General features: G+C 39.1%; 1 protein-coding gene across 2 annotated transcripts in view; it reads left to right on the forward strand.

The window, feature by feature from the left end:
- The first annotated feature begins 206 nt into the window (after window positions 1–206).
- iqsec3b (IQ motif and Sec7 domain ArfGEF 3b) overlaps window positions 207–26834 on the forward strand; it is a 53827-nt gene continuing 27199 nt past the window's right edge. For both annotated transcript variants that reach the window (XM_087796831.1, XM_087796832.1), the window contains exons 1-7: window positions 207–952; window positions 11014–11088; window positions 18907–19021; window positions 19757–20161; window positions 22860–23578; window positions 24536–24697; window positions 26706–26828. In XM_087796831.1, the coding sequence (XP_087652957.1) occupies window positions 444–952; window positions 11014–11088; window positions 18907–19021; window positions 19757–20161; window positions 22860–23578; window positions 24536–24697; window positions 26706–26828 (2108 nt within the window). In that variant the 5' untranslated portion in view covers window positions 207–443. The remainder of the gene's footprint in view (window positions 953–11013; window positions 11089–18906; window positions 19022–19756; window positions 20162–22859; window positions 23579–24535; window positions 24698–26705; window positions 26829–26834) is intronic.

Below are 26834 nucleotides of genomic sequence, written 5' to 3' on the forward strand. Positions count from 1 at the left end.
TAAAAAAATAAATAATTACTTAATATTTTTTATTATGCGTTATAAAAGTGCATAACGGTTAACGGTGGACATTTTATCGACTGCAACAATAATAATTTAATTATTAAATCTGATGTTATTTCCAAAAGCCTCTCCTGTGCGTAATGACGCACGCGTCCTCCGGTGCCTCTCCCTCCCCCTCCCCCCTGTCACATCTGGATCTGGTTCCTCTCCTCAGCACCTCTCAGCGCAGTGAGACGGAGAGCGAGGGAGGGAGGGAAACGACCGGAGAAGCGGAGGCCAGCTCGGTCGGTGCAGCCTCTCTCGCAACCGAGCAACGGACGAGAAGAAAACAACACGTCACTCCCTCCGTGTGGTCCAGGATATATATCAACATCAACGCAATAATCTTTTCTTTTTTTTTCTTCCCCCTCGTCAACCTTCTTCTTGTCTTGGGGGTTATAATGAGCTCCAGCCTGCTAGAGAATCCGGTGCAGGCGATTTTGTACCTGCGAGAGCTCACCACCATCGTCCAGAACCAGCAAAGTCTAATCCAGACCCAGCGCGCCCGGATAGAGGAGCTGGACCGCCGGGTGGATGAGCTCATTGGTGAGAACCGGCACCTGAGAGATGTCAGGGTCCAGCAGCAACATCCGTATCATCACCACCACATCCACCATCATCACCCGGACCCCTTTAATCTTCTAAACCAACCTCAGGACCCCCAGATCAAGACTAGTCTAGGGTCTTTATTCGAGCCACAAACGCAGGATGACGGGACCCCCGCTGTCCAGACGTCTCCTTCGCAATCTATGGACCCGGGGGACATGCAGCTCGTCCCGGCCGATCCTTCCATGGTGTCCCCTGTTGAAAGTGACCCAGAAAACGGTGGAAGTTTTTCTAGCTGCCGATCTTTGGTCCCCATGACCCCCACAACCCTCTGTCGATCTTTGGCTCTGGCTAGGAATTCAGAGTAAGTTAAAAGTTTTTTTTTAATTTATTTATATTTCCCGTCTCGATAAAGCTACACAGAAATCGGAATTTGTTTTTAATAACCATCCTATGTAAGAATGAATCAGGAGCGTGCACGACACGCACGTCTCGTGCATGAAATGATAAAGAAGGTTACAGCAGTAATTCAATCTCTGCAGCTGTGGGTGTCTGCTGAGGAGGGGAAGCGACAGCGGTGGATTATTTAAATGAGAAACTGGATCACCATCACTCGATCATTACATAACAAACAGCTGTAAGGCCCGTACGCGTGCGCGCGTGTGCGCGTGCGTGTGCGTAAGTTTGTGAGTGTGTGGCCAATGTCAGCTCAGACGGGAGAAGCACCTCCTGCGACAGTGAGAGTCGCTGTCCGTGGTGCTGATGTTAATTACTTCACGGTGTTCGGGAAGGAAGGTGGGGAAGGATGAGGGAGGGGAGGAGGGGGTCCCATGGGTTCTCCAGAGTGCTTCTGAAGTTGCTTGCGCGTGCAAACACACACACACACACACACAAAAATCATCATCATCATCATCATCGTCATCATTACACCATCGCACTAGCAGTGGAGCGTCATCGTACACACCAGCACCTCTTCTAATGAGAGACGTGGCGTCTTTCACTCGCTTTCTGAGTGGGTTCTGCTCATAAAATGTATCCCGAAAGGAGTCCTGATTGGTCTCGCTGGGACTAGCCTCCCACAGAGGGGGGGCCAACATCGAACAGGGTCGGGGCGGCGTAGAGGGGAGCAAACAGAAGTTCATATTTGTTCAAACGTGAATAGTTGCACTAGTCCTAGGTGTTAAAATCGCTGTTGGAGAAGAAGTCGTGAAATTAAAAGATAGGTAGTTACAAAGTAATAGTTGTACTCAATGGTTTTCCTGACAGTATTTTTTAAATTCATCATTCTTAAGACTAGCTAGTTGTATAAAGAACTAAAATAATTCACAAGCTGTGTTTGTCTAATCCTTGATAGTTGTATAGCAAAGATTCTCCTAAAATAGCGCTGCAGGTATTGTTAACTAGAGTAGCGCAGACAGGGCGATACCTCTACCGAGGGGCTCATTTCAAATCAATAAAACAACTTCCACAAATCAAGACTCTTGTTGGCTCCTGGTTAAGGCTTATTTCCTGGAACGGGAATCAAACTGACGCTGTTCGAGGGGAGCGCATTGTCATAGCAACTAAGTTGCTGGTAATATTGGCTTTGACCGCTTATTAATGTTGATAGAACTATAGCAACGCAGTCTGTGAGCAGTGACACAAAAAAAGTTGTTTTATTTCAGTGATTTGAGATTGTGAAGTCAAGTTTTTTGTTTCTGTCAACAGAGCACTCAGAAGCCATACAGATGAATACAAAAACCTTCCTAAATCCACCTGCAACGGAACACCAACAAAAAAAGAAGTAACTTTAGTATAAGCAATATTTAACAAATAATAAAAGTACATTATATTATGATAGTAGCAGCGAGGTTCCAGGACTATCCAGCGGTATGAGTAGTAGTAGTAAGAGGATGAAGTGGTAGTAGAATTAACTCCAGTTACACTGTTGCATTCTTTTAATTTATAATAGAGGAATATGTAACTTATTGCAGTGGTCAAGGTATATCTAGTGGCGGTCAAAGTAGTAGCAACAGCAGAACTGGCTCTAAAATATTTATAAATATAATTTGGAGTATTATTGTTCTGGTAGACAATTTTGCAGTCTCAAAGTAATGGAGAGTGGATTGTATTGCGTTAATATTATTATTATTATTATTAATATTATTATTACTATTATTAGCTGTATTTACTTACGTACTGGTACTACCAATAGCATTAGTGACAATATTGCACACATGAAATTAATTGTGTCGATAATATAAGTATTAGTACAATTATCCATATAAGCAGTAATTGCATTAATATCGTATGTGTATCAAGTCATGGTAAAAGTAAAAAGACCATCAATTATATGTTTAAATATTTATTTATGATATCATGGATATAGTAGTAGCATTCAACATTAGCATAAGCAAGGGAAGTATAAAGTATATGCTTAAATATTCATTGAAAACCTTTGTAGAATTAACCATTAGTAGTAGTAGAAGCCATAGTACTTTATACTTAAATATTGATTGATAGCATAGATGTACTGTAGCAGTATGCTACATTAGCATAAAAAACAAGAGTAGTAAAAACGATGGTTAAAATAATTGTAAATATCATAGATATAGTAGGCGTATGCAGTTTTAGCAGAAGTAAGTAGTAAAAAGCATGAGCTGATATATTGATTGAAAATATCATATACATTTAGCGGTAGTATATCATAGAATATTAGCACAAGCAAGATAGTAACAAGTACATGTTAAAATACTGATAGAAAATATAGACGATATAGTAGTATACAATATTAGCAGAAGCAAGAGTAGTAACAAATATATGTTTACATGTTGGTAGAGAATATCATAGATATAGTAGTTGTATACAATATTGTAAGAAACAAGAATTTAAGTCCTTAAGAATAATATAAAAAATAAAATAAATGCTTTTTGTTGGCGTCATTTGGCGATCGCCTCACATAAAGTATTTATAATGTATAAGTAGTACTAGTAGTAGTACCAGCAGCAGTAGCGGTAGTAGTAAGCAATGTAAGTAATATAAGCAAATAAAGACGTGGTAGAAGGAAATATATATATGAATACCACATACACAAGGGATGATGTAGTTTGAGCAGAATCAGAACACAGTAGTACACACTTGTTATGTTCTGCTGTTCTAAAATCGTCTCCTCATTTCTTATTGTTCACGTCAGGCTCTTCATGTTCAGCTGCTGATGTGTGTCCTTGACGCATCCAGCTTTACATCCCAACCTGAGTATTGATTATCTGTCTGTCTGGGTCAGGCCAGCGGTTTAAAAGACATCATTTGTAGTTTTGCTCCTGGCGGGTCCCGCACAGGAGGACAGAGTGATGCCTATTCTGCATCTCTGGAGGCTTCACCGCCCTGTCATTGCTCCTGCCTGCTGCTGACTGGAGATCAGATCCACCCTCTGGCGCTTTCTCCTCTCGCTGACTTGTTTGTGTCAAGCCTATATGCATCTTATGAAACCTATGTTTGCGTGCATACGTGTCTATTCACGCGGTGCACACGTGGGTACACATGTTCTCATGCTCGCACACTTAATTTATATTTAACTCACGTTTAAATTTAGCCAGAGCAGGAGAGACGCCTGTGGAGATGCATGTTGCCTCCTGGGTAATGCAGGGTTTTCTTTGTGTGCGTTTGTATGTTTAGTTTCATTTTAGCCTTTACGTGTAGAGACCCTATGGGGGTAGATCCTCTCCTCCACTCCACTCCACTCCACCCCCCCCATCCCTCTACTCTCCAGCTGAGCCTCCTATCTGCCCCACTTAGCCCATGGAGCGAACGGTAATCAGCCATTCTCAGGAGAGAGAAAGCCAGAGAAAAAGAGAGATGCACACTCAGACGTTGTCTTTGATGGAGCCCTTAGAGGAGTCTTGGAAGGAGCGGCGGGCTGACATTGAAATGGACCGGCACAGAGAGGGAGAGACAGGTGCAGGGAGCGACTAGAATCAGACAGGAGAGATGAGAAAAAAAGGTCCATTTCAGGCGGTGGGTCTTCTCTCCCCGACTTCAATTCCCGCACCCCGTGACTAGAAAAAAAATCTCTTGGTACCAAAGAAGATGCAACTATCATCACAAGATCATCATGTGTCCTTTTTTGCCAGTCATCTTCTCCTGTCCACACACCGTGTGCCGCACACATGAAGTGTTGTGTTGAGCGTAGTCCCGGATAAAGGGAAGATGAGGGCAGATGAGGGGGAAAATGGGACGAGCGAGAAAGAACAGGACGCGACATGTACTCTTAAAATATTCACCTTCTCTCTTTGCAAGTGTTTTTGGGTGTGGACGCTCGTGTCTTTGTGTGCGCGAATATAAAAAGGGATTCTCTGTTGTGTTGACTATTACTTGCATACAAAAAGCCGACTGAACTACTTTCTTAAAGGAAAAATAAAAATAAATGAATTCATAGTTATCTAACCTCTGTATTCTGGTAGCTGATGGCAGCAGATGTTTTATTTTCTAAAGAGGTCTGTTTTGAAAACCAACATCCAATCGAAATCAATGACCGGTTTTCTATCGACTACCTACAACCTGTCCTCCACTTATCCAAAGTTGGGTTGCATTCTCAGGTGAATTCAGATTCCAACAAAGAATGTCAAAGATACTGCAGGGATTTTTTGCATTATAATATATGAGAAAATAGATTTACATTTTCTAAAGGGTAATATCCTGAACCTGAATCCTGTTGTAAGGCGTGGTAGAGCTTTAAGGTTGAAGGATACCACCTCCCAAAATAGCCAAAATTAAATAAGAAAAATGGGGTTAATCATATTCTATAAGTTAAGATATCAATAAATATTTGGAAAAAATGTCTTTGCAAAATATATTTAGACAATTTGAATTAATTTCTTTATAACTATTCTCAATTAAGGTGTGAGGATTTTCTATCTATATGGTAAATATATTCAGGTGTAAATAACATGTAAGGAAAACGTAGATAAAAAACATAGATTTCAGCTGCTTATTTATTATTTATTTATTTTTACATATAATGTTAGAGAAAAAAGGGAAAAAAAGAGAATTAAATCAAGAATTTAAATCCTTAAGAATAATATATATATATATATATATATATATATATATATAAAAAAAAATCCTTTTTGTTTGGCGTCATTTATCAATTGTATGGTTTCGCACTGTGCACATCGCCTCACAGGAAGAAGGTTGCCAGTTCACTTCCAGGTCGAGAGGGAGCCAACTTGTGACCTTTCTGTGTGAAGTTTCTATGTTCTCCCCGTGTTGCCTGGGTTTACTCCAGGTACTAAGGATTCCTCCCACAGTCCAAAAACATACAGAGGTTGATTGAAAACTTGGGGAAATTGTTCGTAGGTATGAGAGTGTGTGTGTGAATCGTTGTCTGTGTTTGAGTGACTGGTGTCCTGTTCAGGGTGACCCCTGCCTCTCGCCTGGAGAAAGAAGGGATGGTTTCACATGTGCTTAAACGAAGGCAAACAATTTGACCTCGTCAGGGTTGGAGTTATATGTAGAAAAAAAGGGGAAGGATTCGGATCACTAACCTATACAAGTCAACTGGACTGTACCAGCCTCTTTGATGAGGGCGAAACATCTTCCTAGAACTCTTTTTGACTGTACTCAATGCGTACTAAATGTACCGTACTCAATGCAGAGAAGCAAAGGCTCTATTCTGAGCTGCACTTCAATGACAAGGCTCAATAAAAGAGATACAAAAAGATTGTTTCTGTAGCAGTATTTTAGCTGTTATTTGTGCCTTTAGTCCGGATTAAAAAGGATTAAAAATGTCAGAGAGTCTGAAATGATGTTTTTCTTCTTTCCTGGAAAGTTCTTTTGACATTGACCTTTGATCTTCACTCAGAAAAAGAAAAACCCTGGTTGGACCTTAAACATCTTTTCGCAAGGACTTTTTCTCGACGTTCCCAAATAAATTAACCTCCTCCACCTGGAAGCCTCGTAACTCACCCGATTCTGTTCTGTCTTGCTGACTCATGATTCCGAGCGTCCTGTGGATGTCGGCAACAGTCTGTATTTTCGGTTGAAAAAGTGCAGTACATCTGGTTCTCTCATCCATCCTTCGTAGCAACACTGGCTTGTCAGTGAGGACAGCCAGCGCTCACGCGGAAGTGTGTGTGAGTATTTTGCCGAGTCGGCAAATAAGAAAGAACTTTAGATTCATAGAGTTTCTCTGAGCTGAGTCAAATGGAAAATTTGGTTATTGAATCCCCACATTAACCCAAAACAAAGACCCAATAAGAGGCAATCTTCTATCTAAGTGACTGATCTCTAAAGATTTATTTATATTCGGGAATTCCGGCGACGCACGATAACAGTTGTGAAAAATGAATATCGAGATGTAACATAATTGTTTTAGAGGGTTGTCCTGCCCCGGGACTCTGTAGAGATAATTGCTTGTCTGCTGAGAAAACATTATTTCTGAAGTCAATATTAATCTTTTTAAAAGATATCAAGGCATCTTTTCCACTGAGTCATTAAAGACACTTCAATAGTGCTGCAGTGAGGTGAAGAGCACTTTCAAAGACGGGTGTTGCTGAGGTGAACTATTAGGTGGAGTTTCATTCATCTTATTAGGGATGAAGTTACTTATGAGTAGAAGTAGTGGAATGTTGGAAGAAAATGTTTTTTTTTTTGCTTGAGGAATACCTTGTTTAAGGTGGTTGTTTGTCAGGTTACAGGGGCAGCAGTCAAATTGAGCAGTTTCTTTATTTTCTTAAAACATAGTTTGGAGTCGAAATTGAGTGCTAATATTGCCCCAAAATACTGTCACAATCCAATAGAACAGCGTCCCTACATCAGGGCATTACATTTTTTTTGTATAAACTTCAAGCCCCATTTAGGGACGGAACCTGAGCCATTTTGAAATTATATAATTCACCCCTTTCCAGTCAAACAGGATGGCACTAATGTCAGCGAAAGTCTACAGCAGGCGCCAAATAGGGAAGGTTTTTAGAACATTGTTTTAATCTAGTAAATGATCTCGTTTTACTGTATATAAAAAACTATGGATGAAATAATGAAATATTTAAGTGATCATAAAAATAATGATAGTAGTTATCATGGAAAAATAAATTGATTGTAACAATGGGGTTTACAGTGCAGATGTTTCTGTGGTGGAACAATGATTGATGATTTTTTTTGTCTGTTTTTCAGTTAGCTCTGGCCTACAGCTGAAATAATATTGTATGAAATGCTTAACCCAGTAAGCACACATAAATTAAATGCATCCGTTCAAAAGTTCAGTTCCCAATATGTTTATAGCCCAAAATATCTTTTTTTTCTTTCTGAAACACGACCAGCTTTATAAAATTTGTTTACATGACAATAGGTTTACATAAATAAAAACAAGAATTATAGGTTTATACACTTCATTTGGAGAAGCTTATCAATTTTGGGAAAAAATTAAAGCAACTAATTTAAACTGGTTTAAACCATGTTTATCTCATCAGGTCTTATCGTTTTGTACAATAAATGAGTGAAAGATGCTCCTGGACATGCAACCCAAGAGACCAATTCCATCTTTGCTTTGATGTACAGAACAGGATATACTTTCATAATTTCCTAGCATTTCGAACCTCTAGATTTGAGACGAACATTTACCTTTGTTACTAAGGTAAATCTTGAGGTTGCTGGAACCCATTTAAGTTATGTGAAGGAGAAAGAGAGATTAGAGACAGATCAGTTAAGCAGGAGAAGAAGATGTTGTTCTGCAACATCAGTAGTGACCAGAGAGAAACGGACTTTGGTTACTGTCATTGATACGCTACCCTCTTACTGACCAGGATTTTCTGGCCTGGTGAACAAGGGCGGCAAGTCCAAGGATGGAATTCTTTCGGAGTGGATTAATCCCCCATCATGGCTTCATTGGCAAAAGCCCATTGGTCTCATCTGAGACATGACGAAAAGAGCAACTGTTTTTCAGTGCAGACACTCGAGAGTTGAGTGTAGGGATTTATCAACAATGGATAGGGAATGACTGAGGATCAGTCTGAGTTGCCTAGAAACATATTTAAAACAGTCTTTAATAGCAAGAGATAAGCGGCTGAAGCGCATTAATGGAATGAATACATGAATAAGAAAACTGCAGCTTTTGACATTTGAATAAAAATGGTGACGGTGCTTTTGACTAAAGATCTTCTCAAAGTGAAAAACTCTGTTCTTCTTTTAAAATGTATATATTCATGAAAATAACCTGTTAACTAAACTACATGTTAACCCTGCACAGGCATTTTTACTGAAAGTCTTCCTCAATGTGAATCTTTAACTTCATGCTTTTTCCTGAACATTTATCATCATTTACACGGTAATGCTTTAAATTCCTGGACAGTATTTTCATTGACAGATTTCCCGGAGACATGCAGTAAGATTAAAGGATTTTATTTTACTCAGTGTTCCTTTAATTCGGCGCTAGTCGTGTTAAAAAGGGATCTTTTTATAGCCCGGACTGTCATGCTGAGTCCTGCGCTGCCTCTGAACGCCTGTCACTGTGGATCTGTGTCACATGCAATATGCTGAGTTTAGGTCAGAAGGGTGTCGTGGCACACTCAAAATTTACCATCCACTGGAAGTTTAAGGTTTACGAAGGAATTGAAGCGTGTATTTGTCAGGATTACCATGTGAAACTACAAGCGCTGTTTCATCCGCACCATGTTCAGTGGTCACATTAAAGTCCTTGATTAACATAAAAAAAGCATATTAAGATTTAGGTTGTTTTTTTTTTCAAATTGTATTTATTCATCCTTTATTAACTCAGCATTTGGCTAGATTTTGCACACACACATAATAACAACATATTAAAGAATAATCTGGCTATTCTGAGACATAATGCAAACATTTGTTTTTAAAACATTTAATGTTTTTCCTGTCATAAAATGTCCTCAATTATTAAAAATAAAACAACATTCATATTGTTTTATTTAATTGGATTTAGATTTTATTTTTTAGTTACAGGTTGATGAATTCACCTCTGCATGACTGCAGCTAGCATTGCTATATATTTAAACTAGGAAAATACCTTTCAAATTAAAATGACATGAAAGTAAAAAAAAACAACAGAAATTGAAGATTTGTTCTTTGCTAAAAAGTGTAGGGTTTAGAAGTTGAATAATGACTATTTAACTATTGTTACGGTTGGGATTGGTACCAAAAAACAAAGCTAGCTTGCTGGTGGTGCAATTTCTCCTGTATTTATGTCGGACTTCTCTTTTCTCTTAAAGTGACACAATGAAGTGAAACTGCTGACACTGCAATCTTTCTTCATGATCCCAAAGGAGAGTTCATGGGAATAATTGGAGATCCCAATAAAAGTGAAGTTTAAAGTATAACAATAGATTTTTCGACTTTTTTTCTCCTCCAACCTCTTCTGACATATAAAAAACGAAATATGATCCAAAATATACATATTGAGACCCATAATTTAATTATAAATTACTGTAATAAACCCTTGTCTCAAACATAAACATGAAATATTCAACTATGTACAGTACATCTTAGATTTTGAACTAAGTTTTTAATTTGCTTTTTCTGTGGTCTATAAACTTTAAACAATCACAACACACAATAAAACGAAAATAGCTGATAAACGTTCTTCTATCTAACTAAACATTTAGTGCAAACATCTTCACAGGGCCTTGAAACAACATCTTTCTTTCGAAAATCTGTGTCTCTCGTCCAAGTCTCATACTGACTTGAAATGTTATTTGTTTTTATTTTATTTTATTCTTATATATAGTGAATACATTTGAGTTTTTGGAAAACTCACCAGCCGATAAAAATTTAAATATCAGAAGCGATGATTTCAAGATATCAGCTGGAAAACGCTCTAAAGGCACAATTAATTTGGTTTAGATGTGTTTTTTTTTGCTTCTGATATTCTTCTAGACCAGCACAAATTTTGTGAAACAGGCTTGAAGTGACCGTATCTGTGATTAAGTTGACGAACGTGCTTATGAGTTGTATTGATGTCTTTCACGTAGACGAATGTTGGTGCTCTCGGCCTGGATTTGACCTACATACAGTGTTTATCCCAGGATCAGTGAGAAACAGCGAAGAGAAATAATCCAGATGAGACTTTCTAGGATATTTTCCAGTATATATCCACGACTGAGAAGCAATGATGTAGTCCAGGCTGCTCCTAAGCTTTGGAACGATCTTCCTTTCCCTCTGCATTTGATGGATCTACTGACTCCTTCAAGAAACATCTTAAGACATTTTTATTTGTGCAGGCTTTTCCCGGATTCTATAGGACGCCTGTTTTTGTCTTATGTGTCTTGATCTTTTATGGTATATAGTTTTAACTGTGTGTTGTTTTGATTGTTAAAGCGCTTTGTGACCCTGGTCTAGAAAGGCGCTTTAGAAATAACCATTAGTTACTTACTAGTCCATCCCTCAAGCTCAACGCAGCTAATCACCTCCAATGTTCCTCCTCAGGAGTGAGACTGTGCTGCACCAGTTCTGCTGCCCCGCCCCGGAGCATCCAGAGGCCGACACCAGTGGCTCCTCCAGGTAAGACAGTACACTGCAATGTCTTGGAGAAGGATGAAAGACTTGGTTGATTGATACGACCATGGCAACCCGGCGATGACGCAAGGAGACGAATACCATAGTAACGGCACAAGTGTTGACTTTTGCAATCTGCTCCGTCCACTGTTGGCACCGAGTCTGCGGGGGCTGCGTCTCTTTCGGCACTTGTATCAAGGGGATCGTGATGTTTGAAACTGAAGAGCTTTTTTTTTTCAATTTATTCCAACCACTCCTCCTCTCCATACACACATCTTATAATCCTCTGTGTGTGTAAAAAAAAGAGAAGGATTTCCCTCCCTTCCAACTTTGTCCTCAACTGCAGTGAAATCCTGCACCCCAGTGTTGTTTATCTCTCTATGCATCTCAACTCATTATTGTTCCGCCTGTTAGAAGACTTTTCCACTGTCACTCATCCTCGACAATCATTTCCATATCCCTGCTTTCTGTTTTTAATAATATCTCAATCCGTCTGCCTGGAATCCTTCTCTGTTCTCCACCGATGATGATGATGATGTACTCCTACACCCACGTAGCTCTGATTGGACGGACAAATGGCGAGGCAGCCGGAGATGATCCGAGCCACGTACAGTACCTCTCATTATCGGTGCATGAAGTTATGTGCGCTCAGTTGGGGGTTGACCTAACACATGTACACTCCCAGTCATTACGTTCTGAATCATACATATCTTCACCCTCCATTTCCTGCTATTAGCATGTGCGTGTTGATGCACAGGTTACACTGCCGTTGCGTGTATTTTTAAGATCCTTCAAAGATGTACTTCAGCTTCCATTATGATTAGTTTGACCATTTATCTACTACAATACTGTGCAGGTTAAAAAAAAATGCTATGAGTGAGTAATTGTGTCTTTTTCCAAATAAAGTGTAACTTAAATATCTGTAGTTATTGGATTATGACTGTGGAATAACAAATAACAAATCTATTTTTCAAAATCATGAATTGGAACTTAACTTTTTAAAGTATTCACAATACCTTAACATTTCACTTCTGATTAAAGTTTTTTTCAATGATGTTTGTTTCCTTTTTGTTTTGGAATGGGTTTTAAAAAAAGACAAACAGAAGCGAATAAGGCTTTATGCATGAACAACACTTTTCTATTAGCCGCCTTTTTAAGAAAATCAGGTTTTTAAAATCACTTTTTAAAAATGTAAACAGTCTACAACTCCTGCTACAGCAAAACTTATGATCCCGCTCCCTCTCAGTGAACTCATCACTGCAGCTGTGCACAATTTACCAAATGTTTACTGTCCTAAGAATAATAAGATAAAATGTTTTTCCCCTTTTATGAAACTTATAAAAATAAAAATATAATCACTTTCTGACTCACTTTCTAACATTTTGTTTCATTTAGAAAATCCTAGACATTTTTAGAAATATTAGAAATATTTAGACATATTTAGAAAGTTATTTATCGTTAATTTAATCTAACTTAGAAGTCTAGGTAACCCTCAAATGACGTGTACAATTTCCTGGTCTGTGTTTGGGCAGCTGAACTGCAGAAGTTCTTTGCACTGAGTAAAAAGCCTAGAGTTTCTGCTTTCAAATGGTTTTTGAATTTTGTAGACTCGATAAACCATCAAGGAGTTTCTGCAATTTGAAATACGGGCGTGAAATGCTCTCGGCGGCAACAGGAATGTCAATGAATGGTTAATATTGAAAAGGTGTCTGCTTCAGAGTTAAAGTAAATCTGTTCAGTTGCCAACATGAGCGACTTATGCAGTTGAGATTGCATTCTGAAAGCAAACATCCATCAGCGATCGTGTGTAGAGTCACCGCAGCTCCTTGGAAAGTAGTCTGTTCACGCAGGGGGGACTAGACTTGGGCGAGATCATAGTGCACATACAGATTCCGATCCAGCTTGATCCGAACCATGAGCCGCTGCTAACCACCTCCTCGAAAGTAGGATCGCCCGATTGTTATTCCAGAGGTGCCGCATTAGACACGCAGGGCTAGAAAACCCATTCTACTAAAAATTGATGTAAATTGATCGTGAACGATTGGACCAAGATGCGGTCTGCCTCTTGACCTTTAACGGCCAGACCTGTCTTCAGGAACTGCCACAGCCTCGAGTGCTGGCAACATTACATCGTGGGAAGAAGTGACTTCTCCATGAAATCACTAAAAATGAAATACATATTTTTCCAGAGAGTTCTTCTGACTAAAGTATTCCACTTTTTTGTTGTAATGTGGCCTAGAGAGTGTGTGGGAGAGTGATAGAGTGGAGGATAAGAAAGGAGAGAGAGTGTGTATGGTGCACATATCATAATGGATGTCCAGATGCACTAATAGCTCGACTCCTGCTTTTAAATCCTCTAATGTATTCTAATGTACTCTAATGTATTCTGATGCTGAGCTGTGCCATGACAGTGTTTTAATAGCACGTTTTAAGCGACAAGCATTAGTGCTGCAACACTTTCTGCGGATTTTAACTCTGCATGTTCTCGGCATTGTTTAACGTGGCTTTTCTCTCGCTTCGTCGGACGCAGGGGAAAACGGCACACTTCAGATGTGACCTTCTTGTCAGCGGTAGATTTTCACTTGAAAGGCCAGATGCTTTGCTTTAAACCGCAGGGTAAATACCCCGGGACAGGTCATAGGTGGAGGGATTGAGACGAAGAGGTCGTTTGTGGGGCATCTTTTGATCTTGATATTGATTTAAATATACTAAGAATAGTTTGGTTTTTATAATAATGCTCTAAAAAGGATCTCAACAGAGGAGGTTTAGAGTTATGAATCCATCTTTTCAGTGTTAGGAATTACGTTTTAGATCCACGGATCATTTAAAGATCCATCACTCTCTGGGGGGGGCGAGAGAGTCATGAAACATGCTAAAAAAGTATTAATATATACAGTACAGGCCAAATGTTTGGCCACACCTAAGAGGCTCATTCAAGGTTTTTGCAATTTTACGTTCTGGCTGACCTTAGCTTCGTAAAGTAGTGATAGTTCATCGTTTCACTTAATTTAGCCGATTGATTCTTGTCATAATATGAATTCTAGCAATAAGGCTGTCGGCTGTGTTTCAACCTGACTTCTGCCCAACATCATTAAAAAGTCTAGAGATTACACAAAGTACACCAGACAAGACACACCTGTGAAGTGAAAACCATGTGAAAAACCTCATAAATTCATCAAGAAAAACTAAAAGTCTGCAGAGCAGTAATTAGAAAACAGGTGCCTATTACTAAGAAACTAGACTATAAAACATGTACTCAACACGTCATATTGCATGTTCATGTTGTTTCCACATGTATTCATTCATAGTTTGGATGCCTTCAGTGAGAATCTACAATCGAAATAAGATCAGTAATGTCGCTATACTACAATAAATAGAACAAAAATAAGGGACATTTTAGACAGAAACATGACAAAGATTTTTATCCTTGCGCACATTGTCACAAACCTGGCAAGATGCTTTTAATGAATATGTGAAGCGAGTCAACACATGAAGAAATACAGTGAGAGAAACTTCACATATGAGGCCAACAACATGACCTTGGAGAGCGGTACCATCGATCTTCTCAGTGTCAGGGCAGACGGTTGCTGCAGTTCAGTGCTGTACAAAAACACAGATTTACATTGAAATTGAATCATTCCTTTACTTAAATATTCAAATGGGTTTCCACTGCATTTAGAGCGACTACTTCTGTATTCTATATTCTGTCTTCGGTTTTAGTAACTTCCTATTTTGGCAGGAAGCCCAGTTTTGAGAAATGTTAAAGCTTAGATACACAATCCTCATCAATTTTATCAGACCTATTCAATCCTGACACTAAACTTTAATGGTTAAAGACTTATGTCAGACTGTGGAAAACCAGGATATATAAATGCAAATAATATATTAGCGACATGCAGAGATACTATAAAAGGGTTGGAAATGAGGCATAAATAAAGATCCGTGGAAACATTTTATGTTGTCGTTCATTTCTGTCATTTTATCTCCCTTGACCGCCTTCACCTGATTACATGTTGAAGAAGGTTGACTCATGTCTTCTACATCAAGAGAGTGGACAATTTCAAGAAAGAAAACAGGAATATTAGAAGGAATATAAAGGTACAAGCTGGAATACAAGGCAAAATAAAATGTTTATTTTTTCATTATTATGTTTTTTCAAAGATGGCAAATTGAATTGTTGTTATATTTAATTAGATTTTTTATGAATTTCAGTTACAGGTACAGGATGATGCATTTTACATTTTAATGACTACAGGTAGCATTGCTATCTATAAAAATAGATAACGTTATCAAACTATGTTCTCTCCACCATCCTCTCTTCTTTTGTATGGTCCAACATTCCAAAATCCAAATAATAATCTTTATAATGTTTATTTAATCAGACCCAGTGATGTGCAGAGGATTCGAAAACATCCAAGTGAAACATGAGTTGAAGTTACCCTAAAAACTGAAGAGAGTAAGTTAAGGAGGATGTTAAAAAAATGTATAGAAAAGATACAAAAGTAAATTAACGATAATCAAAAGGTTATACATTCCTGGAAATATGTCTTTATTATTATGTAATATATATGGATTTCAGTTTCATTGAAATTTGCCATAAACAATGAACCCCCTTTGACTAAAACTGGCACATATTCCAATTAGAAACCAGGTCTAGGACCATGAGGACCTGAACCTTCAGGGCTAATGAAAAAGTGTTGAGGCCGCATCTTTCCAGGCTGTGGATGTTTATCCGATAAACGATACAACCCGAACAAAACGCAGCACTTGTTGTTGTCCACCCCAGACCATCAACCCTGGAGGACCCTGGAGAACAAGCAGCCGGTCCACTGCTCACCACTCCAGACCAAGATTCATTGCACCTCCAGGGAATGTAGTACAGCGAAGCACAAAATGTTGCATTAAGTGTGTCTTTAAGATGATTAGAAGTGGACTGCAGAGTCTCGTATGGGTTTACAGGATTTCAATAACCCCTCCGTGCAAGAATCCATCCGTGGAGAGAACCTGGGATTACAGTGGAGGGGTCACTATCACAGGCAGGGTGCTCTCCCCTCTTCTCTAGTAAAGAATACAAGCCAAGGATGAATTGCTTCTGCTTCTTTTCATGCTAGACATGTTTGACTTTGAAGATATTGAGTGTTTCATCCGGTGCTCTTGAACGATTGTGACGTCAGTGCTTCGCTCCAAGCACCAGCAAAAACAAAGACATTCGTTGCTAAACGCTCCGATTTTTTATTTCGTTACATAAGGATCCAGTTGATTGTGATCGTCATTGATGGGTAAATAGTGGTATTTCTCGAGCCGACATCATCTTCAAAAAGTGAGATAGAGTGCACGGCGCTTGCATCAGCGCGCCGGCCGTCCAACGATCAAATGTGTTTCCCCCCGTATCTCAGATTATCAGACGGCGCTGCTCTGATTAGTCATGGAGTCGTCTGATTCTTCATTATGCAGATTGTAGCCACCCAAGTCATGAGTGTGTTTGTGAGCATCTCCACACACACACACACACACTCTTTCTTGTCCGACATTTCACACAAAGAGCGAAGCAGCTCGGTCTAATGCAGCACTCGACAATCAATCCACTGGGACCAAGATTATAATGAGGTTTTATTGCAGTTGTTGTACTGATGAGGTTTTGATTTGTTGTGATGGCTATATTGGAGGCTATTGTGTTGCACTTGCTACCCTCGTATCTTCCAGTTTGATATGCTAGTTAGTACTGTAATACCTGCAGGTGAAGCAATGGTTTGGATCATTAAAATTGTCCAATTATGGAAATGTATGTGGTAGGAAGTCTTTTTTTTTTAAATGACTCAAAATCACTTTCGCACCTTTGTTGCAAAAATGTATTTCTACAGCTGATTCAAATTAACACAATTCTCAAAACACATCCGTCGAATTGAGGCACCTGTGGAACATGGACAACTGGAAAAAAAAACAGTGTAAATTCGAACAGACTTAATCACACTCAACTCCCTCAGTCTCACAGCAATGAGCTAATCTTTTGAAAAAAACTTATAATAAGTCAAGAGTCCATTATAAAAGGTGGATGGAGTCAAAGCAATACTCATATTAATTGTTTAGTCTTACCACGTCCTGTAATGAGCAATAAGAAATAGCTAAGTTACAAGAGAAACAGTTGCCCAGACGAGAAGGGATTAACCCTTGTGTTATCTCAGGGTCAAGGCGACCCAGAGGCTCGGCCACAAATGGGTTTGAGGTATCCCTTGTGTTGCTTCTAGGTCAAGAGATAACACAAGGGTTAACTGTGATGTGAGGAACAAAGTCGGAAAAAAAAAGTTTTTTACTTTGAATAGCACTTGGGAAATGTAAATACAACTGATCCGTACAGTTTGAATGTAAATATATTTTATATATTTGAATTAACAGTAAGCTAGAAAGGCAGATTTCGTAACTTCCTGCTTTTCAATTATAGGTAAGTAAGTAAGTAAGTTAGTAAGTATAAGTAAGTAAGTAAGCAAGTAAGTAATTAGTATTTATAGAGCGCTTTTCAAGACCAGGGTCACAAAGCGCTTAAACAATCAAAAAATACCTGATAAAATAAATACTTAAAAAGTCAAGACAACACAGAGACAGCATGATTTCAACACGTGGTAAAGAACTGGTCTGCCGCTCCACCGTCACTGATCAGCTCCCTCAGTGACGGACTGACACATTAGAGCGGTTTGAAGACAGATAAGCTCTTCCTGTAACTGGTGGGCTTCACGGTCATTGTTGCCTGATACCAGATACACAGAAACCTACTTTCGAATTTAATTGCGTTTTGCGTTTAGTTTGACTTTTCACAAATCATGTTCGAACTATAGAACACTATAGAACACCATAGATTTGAAGTCTTTTGTCTGGTTTATGAATTATTATTCATAACTTCTCTTCTGTCTCAGAGAGATGTATAACCCTTGTGTTATCTCTGGGTCAAAGTGAACTTCCATAAATAGATATGCAGTGGTGGAGGTCAATCACCTTGACCCAGAGACAACACAAGGGATACCACAAACACATTTGTTTTCGGGCCTCCAGGTCGAGGGACAACACATATATAATGACTTTGTACAAAAACTACCTTTGCATTGACCAAAAGTCCCGTTCCTTTTTTTTTTCTGTGTCATAGCATGTTAAAGACTTTCATACACTTTATAAGTAGGATTCAATGTTCCGCTAGCGTCTGTAGATAGTAGGCACGTCCTGGCGTGAGAGTAAAGAGGCTTAAGAAGTTCCTGGGAAGCTGAAATTTGATTTGTGCTAAAATCTCTTTGGCCATTAAGCATACAATATTAAAGGCCCAATCTGTAGGATTTAAAATATTGCTTTCTGGCTCCCCTTACAGTCAGAATTTTGTTCATTTTGCTGCTTTACCACAATGAGGCTCTTGTTGTGACAGTTTATGGTTTTATTTTCCTCGTAAGTCACATGACACTCGCCAGTTAAACGTGCGTGGTAAAGACCTTTTTTATAATAATAGTTAGCGAATCCTGCTACATAACTCATGATTGTTCGGAAATAAACCAATCATTACAAAGAACGTGAAAATATGATGATACAAAATGTTACATGTTTTTAAAAAAAAAACATTTTTTACTGTCTAATCCATCATTTTTGTCTTTCTGGGAAGGTTTTTACTTGTAAAGAACTTGTTTTATTTACGATACTTCTCTAAAAAAGGTTTTTTTACGATGCCTCGCTTGTTCTTGGTTCACAGTGTAAATGTTCCGGTTAGACATGATTTGTACAGCTGTTAAAACTGTTAATATGATGGTCATGAATGAGCACTAATGTAGTTTTGTGTTGTCTCAATGGTAGCGGACAGATGCTGAGCCTGGAGGATGGAACGTCCTCTAGTGGCCAGGATGTGGAGGGGCCAAAGCGGGAAGGCCCGAGCGAGTACGAGATCAGCCTGGAAAATAAAAACAAACAGGTAAAAAAACAAAAACATTTCTTTTTGGCAAACACATGCTCCCACACCAGAGATCAAGCTTCTCCACCTGCACTTGCGTTGGTGACAAAAGCTTCTTTTGCACTTCTATTTCCGTCTCAGCCGACACACGAAAAAACCAAAAAAAAACCAGCAGTACTTCCACAGCGATGGCAACAAGAGAGCGAGAGATGCTGGGTTGTTATGGTAACAGCTAATAACTGCTGCTGGCGACTGAAGATGTCTTTATTTCTCGTGGCATATTGCTGAAGGGTTTCGCTGCGGCAATAGAGCTCGCCGTGTTTAAGTATGTGTTTGTACATGTGTTCAGGTGAACTTGTTGTGAGGAGACTTCCTGTCATTTACTCGTCACGGCTTCGACTTTTGTCTCCGCCTTTTCCGATCCGAAGGCAGATGTGCTGTAGAAACGCTGCGAGGCCGTTTACTTTTCTCTCCAATATATCCATGTCAGAGCTCATCCATCCTTCCTCCCGTGGCACATCAGCCAAATCTATCCACGGAACGATGATGGATGATGTTTACTTTGGCTTTAATACCGTCAAAACCCTCACAGGAATCAAAGGGGACGGCAGATAAGTACCAGGGATACTTCAGTGGAGTTGGCTTTTATGACTTTTGTGGACATGGGAAGAAGATTGCAAATGAAATGTTTGCCAAAAACAGAAGTGTGTGTAAACATCTTTGGTATTTGAACATTCCCCTCGCACTCCTCCACAGATCGAGGAGTTGGAGCAGAAGTATGGAGGACATCTCATAGCGAGGAGAGCCGCTCGTCGAATTCAGACGGCTTTCCGGCAGTACCAGCTCAGCAAGAACTTCCAAAAAATCCGCAACTCGCTGTCGGAGAGCAAACTGCCTCGTCGGATCTCCCTGCGCCATCCGAGCCCCTCGGGCCGGGCCAGGAACTCGGCCCAGAGACACAGTTACAGCCTCCATCCAGCTGGAGGACAGATACCTCTGAGGTCCAAGACTCCACCTCCACCTCCCTGTCGCTCCACCTCTCTGCCTCCTTCTCCTGCTTCTGCGCCCACGGCGGCCACTTCGCCTCCCGCTCCAGGTTCTGCACAGACTCAACCTCCTGGACCTTCTCTCACACAGCTGGAGGACTGCTTCTCTGAACAGGTATTGTCAACACTCCATTAGATTTGACTCAATTCACCAGTTTTCCATCAACCAGCAGTCCTTATGTAGGATACGAAAATTACATTATATAGACCCAAATTTTAAAGAAGTATTTGGTCAAAATACATCAGTTTTATTCATATTAATTTCCATTATTACTCTTTAATTTCTGTTTTTTTTTACTTCTATATTACTATTTATATATATATATATATATATATATATATATATATACAGTATATATATATATATATATATATATATATATATATATATATATTATTGTTTGTGTACACAATTGATTGTTCAATATTATCAATTATTGTTCAATAATATATATATATATATATTGTTTGTGTGCACAATTTGGTAATTCTTTGGAATTAAAATATTTTCCATAGATAAATGTGTTTTATTTGATCTTATTATTGTTTCTATTTTTCAGAGTAACATATTTATCAGTTTGTCTTACTGGTAATGATTTCTGTATTTTTTAAATCATTTATTTAACGTTAAAAAAAAGGTCAGAGGTTCTCACATTATTTATGATTAAATCCATAATTTGGGATAAAATATAAATATACGTTTTATCATGTGAATGCAATACGCTTCCATAATTGTACAATAAATAATAATAATGGGTTTGTTTGTTTTTTGTAGCAAAAATAACTTAAAATAAAATTAAAATAAAACATGTATTATTAATTGACATTTGAACAAAAAGTTTATAAAAATAATGATGACTTCTTTGTTTAATTAACATATTGACTGTAAATAAAATTAAGGACGTTAACTCTTTTTAAAATATCAATAAATAACCCCTAAAACATTTAAGACGTATTTGTTTTTTTAAGGTAGATATTTTTATCTGCTATCTAAGGATTCTCATCTTTGATCAAAATTTGAACATCTAAATTAAGACCTTTAATAATAAAGTTAAAAATGATTAAACTAGAAAAGTTAAATTATCTTACGTACAGTTTAGCATGTAGCTTTAGCCTAATATTAGCCAGATTAACGGCAACGAACCGAGACAAAAAAGCTTGTCCTTCATCGGCTCCGTTCAAATTAGACAACGTTTACACAAGCTGTAATGATTTTTACAACCCTCTTGATGTACTGCCAGAGAAGTGTCCAAGTCTGGCCGACATAACATCCCACACCATCTTCAATCATTTCAGGGGGAGAGCATTACAGTCTCACAGTTTCTGCTCTAGAAATTGAATTGTGATATAAATTATCAACGACAGCAGATAACAGCAGAGAAATATTCGATAATAATTATCCTGAAATGGGACAGGGCTCTTTAGGAAAGTTTTCTGTAATACATCATCTGTAGCCAAACATCTCAGTTTCAATATAAATCACGGTTAAGGAAACAGCCATATTGAACAACTTAGAGAAGTATTTAAACATGCCAGCAATTTTAATTAATACATGAAACACCCTCATCCAGCTAAACTGTTTAACACTTCAATGACAAAAAAAGAAATTTAACTTTTTTTTTTCTCCTCGGGGCACTTAAAAAACATCTACATGGAATGAAGCTTATACAGGACTAAGCTCATTTTTCAGGGAAATTGGATTTTATCCATGTGATTTAGCAGTGCAGGGAGCAATTTCGAGGTTCAAGGTCTTGCCCAAAGCAATGTCCTGCTGGTGATGGTTATAAAATGAGCTACTTTTCAACGCTGCCTACCCTGTGATAATTAAAATAAAAGCAATAACCAGATTTTATCACTCTTGTGGATAGAATGGACTTCAAAATCTCAAATTAAAATTAATTACCAATAATTGAATATCATAAGTAAGGTGTGAAATACTTCTTTGAAACTGGTACAATTTCATTTTCAGATAGGATACTACATTCAAGACATAATGAAGAAGAAATCATTTATTTATAGGAAGAGCTAAAACTGTTTTCATGAATTCATCTTTGACAACCCTTAACGGCAAAGACACACTCAATTGAAAATGATCAAATTGTTATCATGTTGTTAAAAATGACTCTTTTATAAATTCAACATTTGGTATTTTTTAAGATAAACTAGATACTGATCTTCAAAATATACAGAGGGTTGTGATGGTAAATGTCCACTAAAACTGCAGCCATCCCTGTTATCAACAAGCTTGGATTGCAAGTATATAATACAGATTAATAAAAGACAACCTAACTCTAAAGTTGAGAAAAACATTCCCTATCTATAATGCGTCATAGTAAGGAAAAGCTTAATGTATCTTACCAGCTAATATCATATCTAATTGCATGTTTGGAAACACAAACAAATAACTTCTAAGCCTCTAAACATAACAATAAAAAAAGATTAATGTAATGAAAGTGACTGACTACGGTTCTTCCTAGTGTCAAACTTAACACGAGGGGCTAAAATCGAATACAGAGGAACACAAAAAAAAAGTATATTTACCTGTATTTGTTCCATCAAATCGATTCCTTCAACAAATATTTTACTATTATTGGGAATCCCTGTATAATTGTTTATGTCAATATTATCTATATGTCACCATATCGTCATTGATTTTGAGCCAACCATCCGGCACGCCACGTAGAGTTACATACACATGTGAAGGATTAATAAAGTCTATCTTACTAAATCGATGTCCCAAAAAACTGGATCAGTTCAATCCCAAATTGTGAAATTCCCACATCATGTCTGACGGGAAACTCTTGTCCTTTCAGTTGCACTCGTTAGCTCAGTCCATCGACGATGCTCTCCGCGGCTGGAGTCTGTCGGAGGGCGGTGACGGGAAAGGACTTCTGATGGACGCCGGGGCTCTACGAGCGGCGGCCGAGAGCGCTTGTATGCCCCGCAGCGCCAGCTCGCTGCTCATGGCCTTCAGGGACGTCACCGTCCACATCGACAGCAATAGCTCCTACACCATCTCCTCCGCCACCACCACCACCACCACCACCTCGCTGGGCAACGCGGGCGGGGCGGGGCCCGGCAGCAGGAAGACATCCATGAGCGGGATGATGGGGGGAGATTTGTCAGAAGGTCTGGAGCCAGAGTTCCCCGCTCCTCCCCCAAGCGAAGAGCTGGAGAAAATGGATCCGGGATCCAGGAGAGGATCTTCAGTACCAGCCCAAGGAGGGGGGTCGATGGAGGGGGAGTCCGACAGGCTGGGCTCCACCTCCACCTCTACCTCAACGTCCACCTCCATGTCCACCTCCGCCCAGTCCAACCAGCAACCGGCACAGATTTACACCCAGTACCAGCAATACCACTACACTCACCCGCAGCAGATCCAGGGGGGGCCCACTCCGGACGGCATGCAGGCTCTGGTGGTCTCCCTGCCGCGAGACCGCTGCCAAGATCCAGCGTCCTGTAGATCGCCGACCCTGTCCACGGACACGCACCGCAAACGCCTCTACCGCATCGGACTGAACCTCTTCAACGTGTGAGTGAGACTTCCTCGATTTAATGTGCGAGAATTGTATTTTTCATTTAATCCTTTTGTTGTTGCTGGGTCAAGTTGACCCGGAGGCCCAAAAACTACACAATGGGTACCACAAACATATTTGTTTTTTGGGCCTTTAGGTCACCTTGACCCTGAGATAACATAAGGGTAAACTGTTGGTAAAAAAAAATTAATAAATATATATATATATATATATATATATATTATATTCAAAGATTACATTTAACTATTATTACAGTTATTATTAACTATTATTACATTATTACTAAATATTATTATTATTACTATTAACAATTATTACTTGAATTAAATAGTTGTATATTGAATGTTTGAATTTTTTTTATTGCATAATTTAATCAAATAATTTGTATATTTAAATTGAATTATATTTAATTAAAGGGTTCGAATACTTTTTGAAAAAGAATGATTATTTTTATACATAGAGTTTGATTTTCTAATTCTAATTATTCAAAAATACAATTTTTACAATTTTTGAATTCGTCAATATAATTTTATAAAAATACAGTCGCACAATTGGCTAGAAGTTCGATCAAGTATCTGTGTACTATTTTGGAATTATCTGGTCACACCATTATACCAACATAATTATATTATTAAATATAATTATTAGACAATTTTTAAATTTAAGAAAATCTTTAAACATTAGATTCAACCATAAAGTATTTTGTTGCCACTGATATACTTCGATACACAATCCTGGCTTGACCTGAGTGTGTTTTAAGATACAAATTAAAGTGATTTAATTCACATGAATCATCGACAGCAGGAGTCAGATGCCGCTTTTACACACGAGTGCCCTCGCATGTTGTCTCACATCACTCGTTCTTTAAAATACTCTATTATTTTCTCCGCTCGGCTGCACGCGTGTGTCTCACACACTCTGTTGACTGTAATCCGATTCTCTTTTCATGACAGGAACCCCGAGAGAGGCATCCACTTCCTGATCACTCGCGGTTTCGTCCCCGACACGGCCATCGGCGTGGCTCACTTCCTGCTGCAGAGGAAAGGCCTGAGTCGACAGATGATCGGAGAGTTTTTGGGGAACAGCAAGCTGCAGTTCAACAGAGACGTTCTCGAGTGAGTCCCGATGTGTCGGCTGATATCCACACTTATTTCTCCCTAGATGTACGAAACATCTTCTACCTCATCTCAGCTAGCCGGGGCAAGACACTAGGTCAAGATGAACAAAAAACGAAACACTGCTGCCCTACTCTACACTCTCCATTATCTCTCCCCCTCCCCACCAATCACAGTAGACCGTCTACGAGTCTGGTTCTGCTCGAGGTTTCTGCCTGTTAAAAGACAGTTTTTCCTCGCCACTGTCATTCATTGTGATTCGCTGGGACCTGATTTTATCTCCTCTAATACATTTTCATTTAAACTTTAAAGTGTCTTGATGTAACTTTATGATTTGACACTTTAAATAGAATTGAATTAATGCGAACACATTTGATAAATAGTACTTTTTGTGAGATTATTTCTAGATATTGGTCAAGTTGTGCAAAATGATTTATTCCTGAAATTTGAGTGTATCTTCTCTGCAAACAAACACTGCATGGAATAACAAAAAAACAAGTAAACCTGAGGACAAGTGTTAATGCACGCCTGTTGCAAACAATATGAATTCAGCAAAACTTGCTAAAAAATGTATAATCAATTAATCCTACAGGATTACTATAAGTGTTTTAAAGGTTTACGACATAATATCAACAACAATATATGTTGTTAAAATAATCCTGTTGCAGTTGTTTTATCGGTAGTGGTGCAGAATGAGCTGAGCTAGAAGGCAAAGCTCTTCACCTACGAGAGGAAATTGGAAGATGGGTCTATTTTTTTTAAACAGAAACATAAGATGGATCTTAAACATTGATCAGAACAAAATTGAAAAACTTTTTGGACGACAACTAAGGTTTGAATACAGCATCACTAACTAGCATTTCCTTGTTTGCAACCTCTCCCCTTTATCAGCTTTAAGTGATGTTGTGTCTTTTAATAGAAACACAAATCGTCAACTATAAACACATCCTCGCTTTGATCATACCTTTCCAATGCACGCAATATTTCGGTAGAGTCTAAAAGTGCAAAAAACATGTTTATTTTGCTTGGTTTCTCGACTTTTGCCAAGGGATGGATTCAAAAGCTTGGTGATCCTATAGAGACAGTAAATAGAACTGGACGACTCCTAAGTTTGGTTCCCTGGGATTCCCAGGTTTACCCAGAAAACCCATCGACAGATTGACCAGGAAACACCTCGGTATTCCCTCTGTGGATGTGTAATCCAGGAACATCAAAACACAACCAAACAAATTGCATAAATAACACCTTTAAAAAAATCCTGTTTTCATTTCCACTTTACTCTGAAAGACCTCCCACTTGAAACACTTGTACACATCAAGCTCATTGAAACCTCACAATACGGCACTCGCCGTTTCAACGGATTCACCGAGTGTTCCTAATATATTCACAACTTCAATGATTCCAGTTGAAACTGCCCCTCTGAAGCCACACGAGACGTGCACGTGTTCACAAACCTGACACGGATGCGTTAGCACTCGACACAATTTCACCTCATGCTCTCACGCTCGCCACTTAAGCATCAGTCTGCTGCAGACACAGATCCGGGGATATTTTGAGATTTTGCTGAGGTTGTTGCAGAGATTGTAGAAATAGGTCACTCCACTGCGAACACACACACACACTCACAAACGCACACACACACACAGCCTGCCACATCCTGTCCTCCGCCTTTCATGTACTCCCTCTTACCCCATCACTCTTAGCATTTCATTATTTCGCCTTCTCATCCCTTTCTCCTTCCTTTTTATCTCCCACCATCATCCCCACTGATGTTTGCTCAAAGAGTGTGTGTGCGTTCTCAAACATGCTGTCTCCGTGTGTGTGTGCGTCTTCCAGGTCAGTGCTTCTGTAGTGGAAGTGCGACTGTAAGAGGGCAATTTGCCGTCAGCGCCTACATAGATGTTCACCCCCCCCCCCACACCCCCCAAACCCCATCACTGTCACAGTTCTCTCTCTCTCTCTTTCCCCCCCCAACCCTCACCTATTCTCTCCGTCTATTTCCCCGCAGCTGTGTGGTGGACGAGATGGATTTTTCGGGGATGGAGCTGGACGAAGCCCTGAGAAAGTTCCAGGCTCACGTTCGTGTTCAAGGAGAGGCGCAGAAAGTGGAGAGACTCATCGAAGCCTTTAGGTGAGG

This window comes from Callionymus lyra, chromosome 8 (genome assembly GCF_982586985.1).
Source record: "Callionymus lyra chromosome 8, fCalLyr1.hap1.1, whole genome shotgun sequence".
NCBI lineage: Eukaryota > Metazoa > Chordata > Actinopteri > Syngnathiformes > Callionymidae > Callionymus > Callionymus lyra.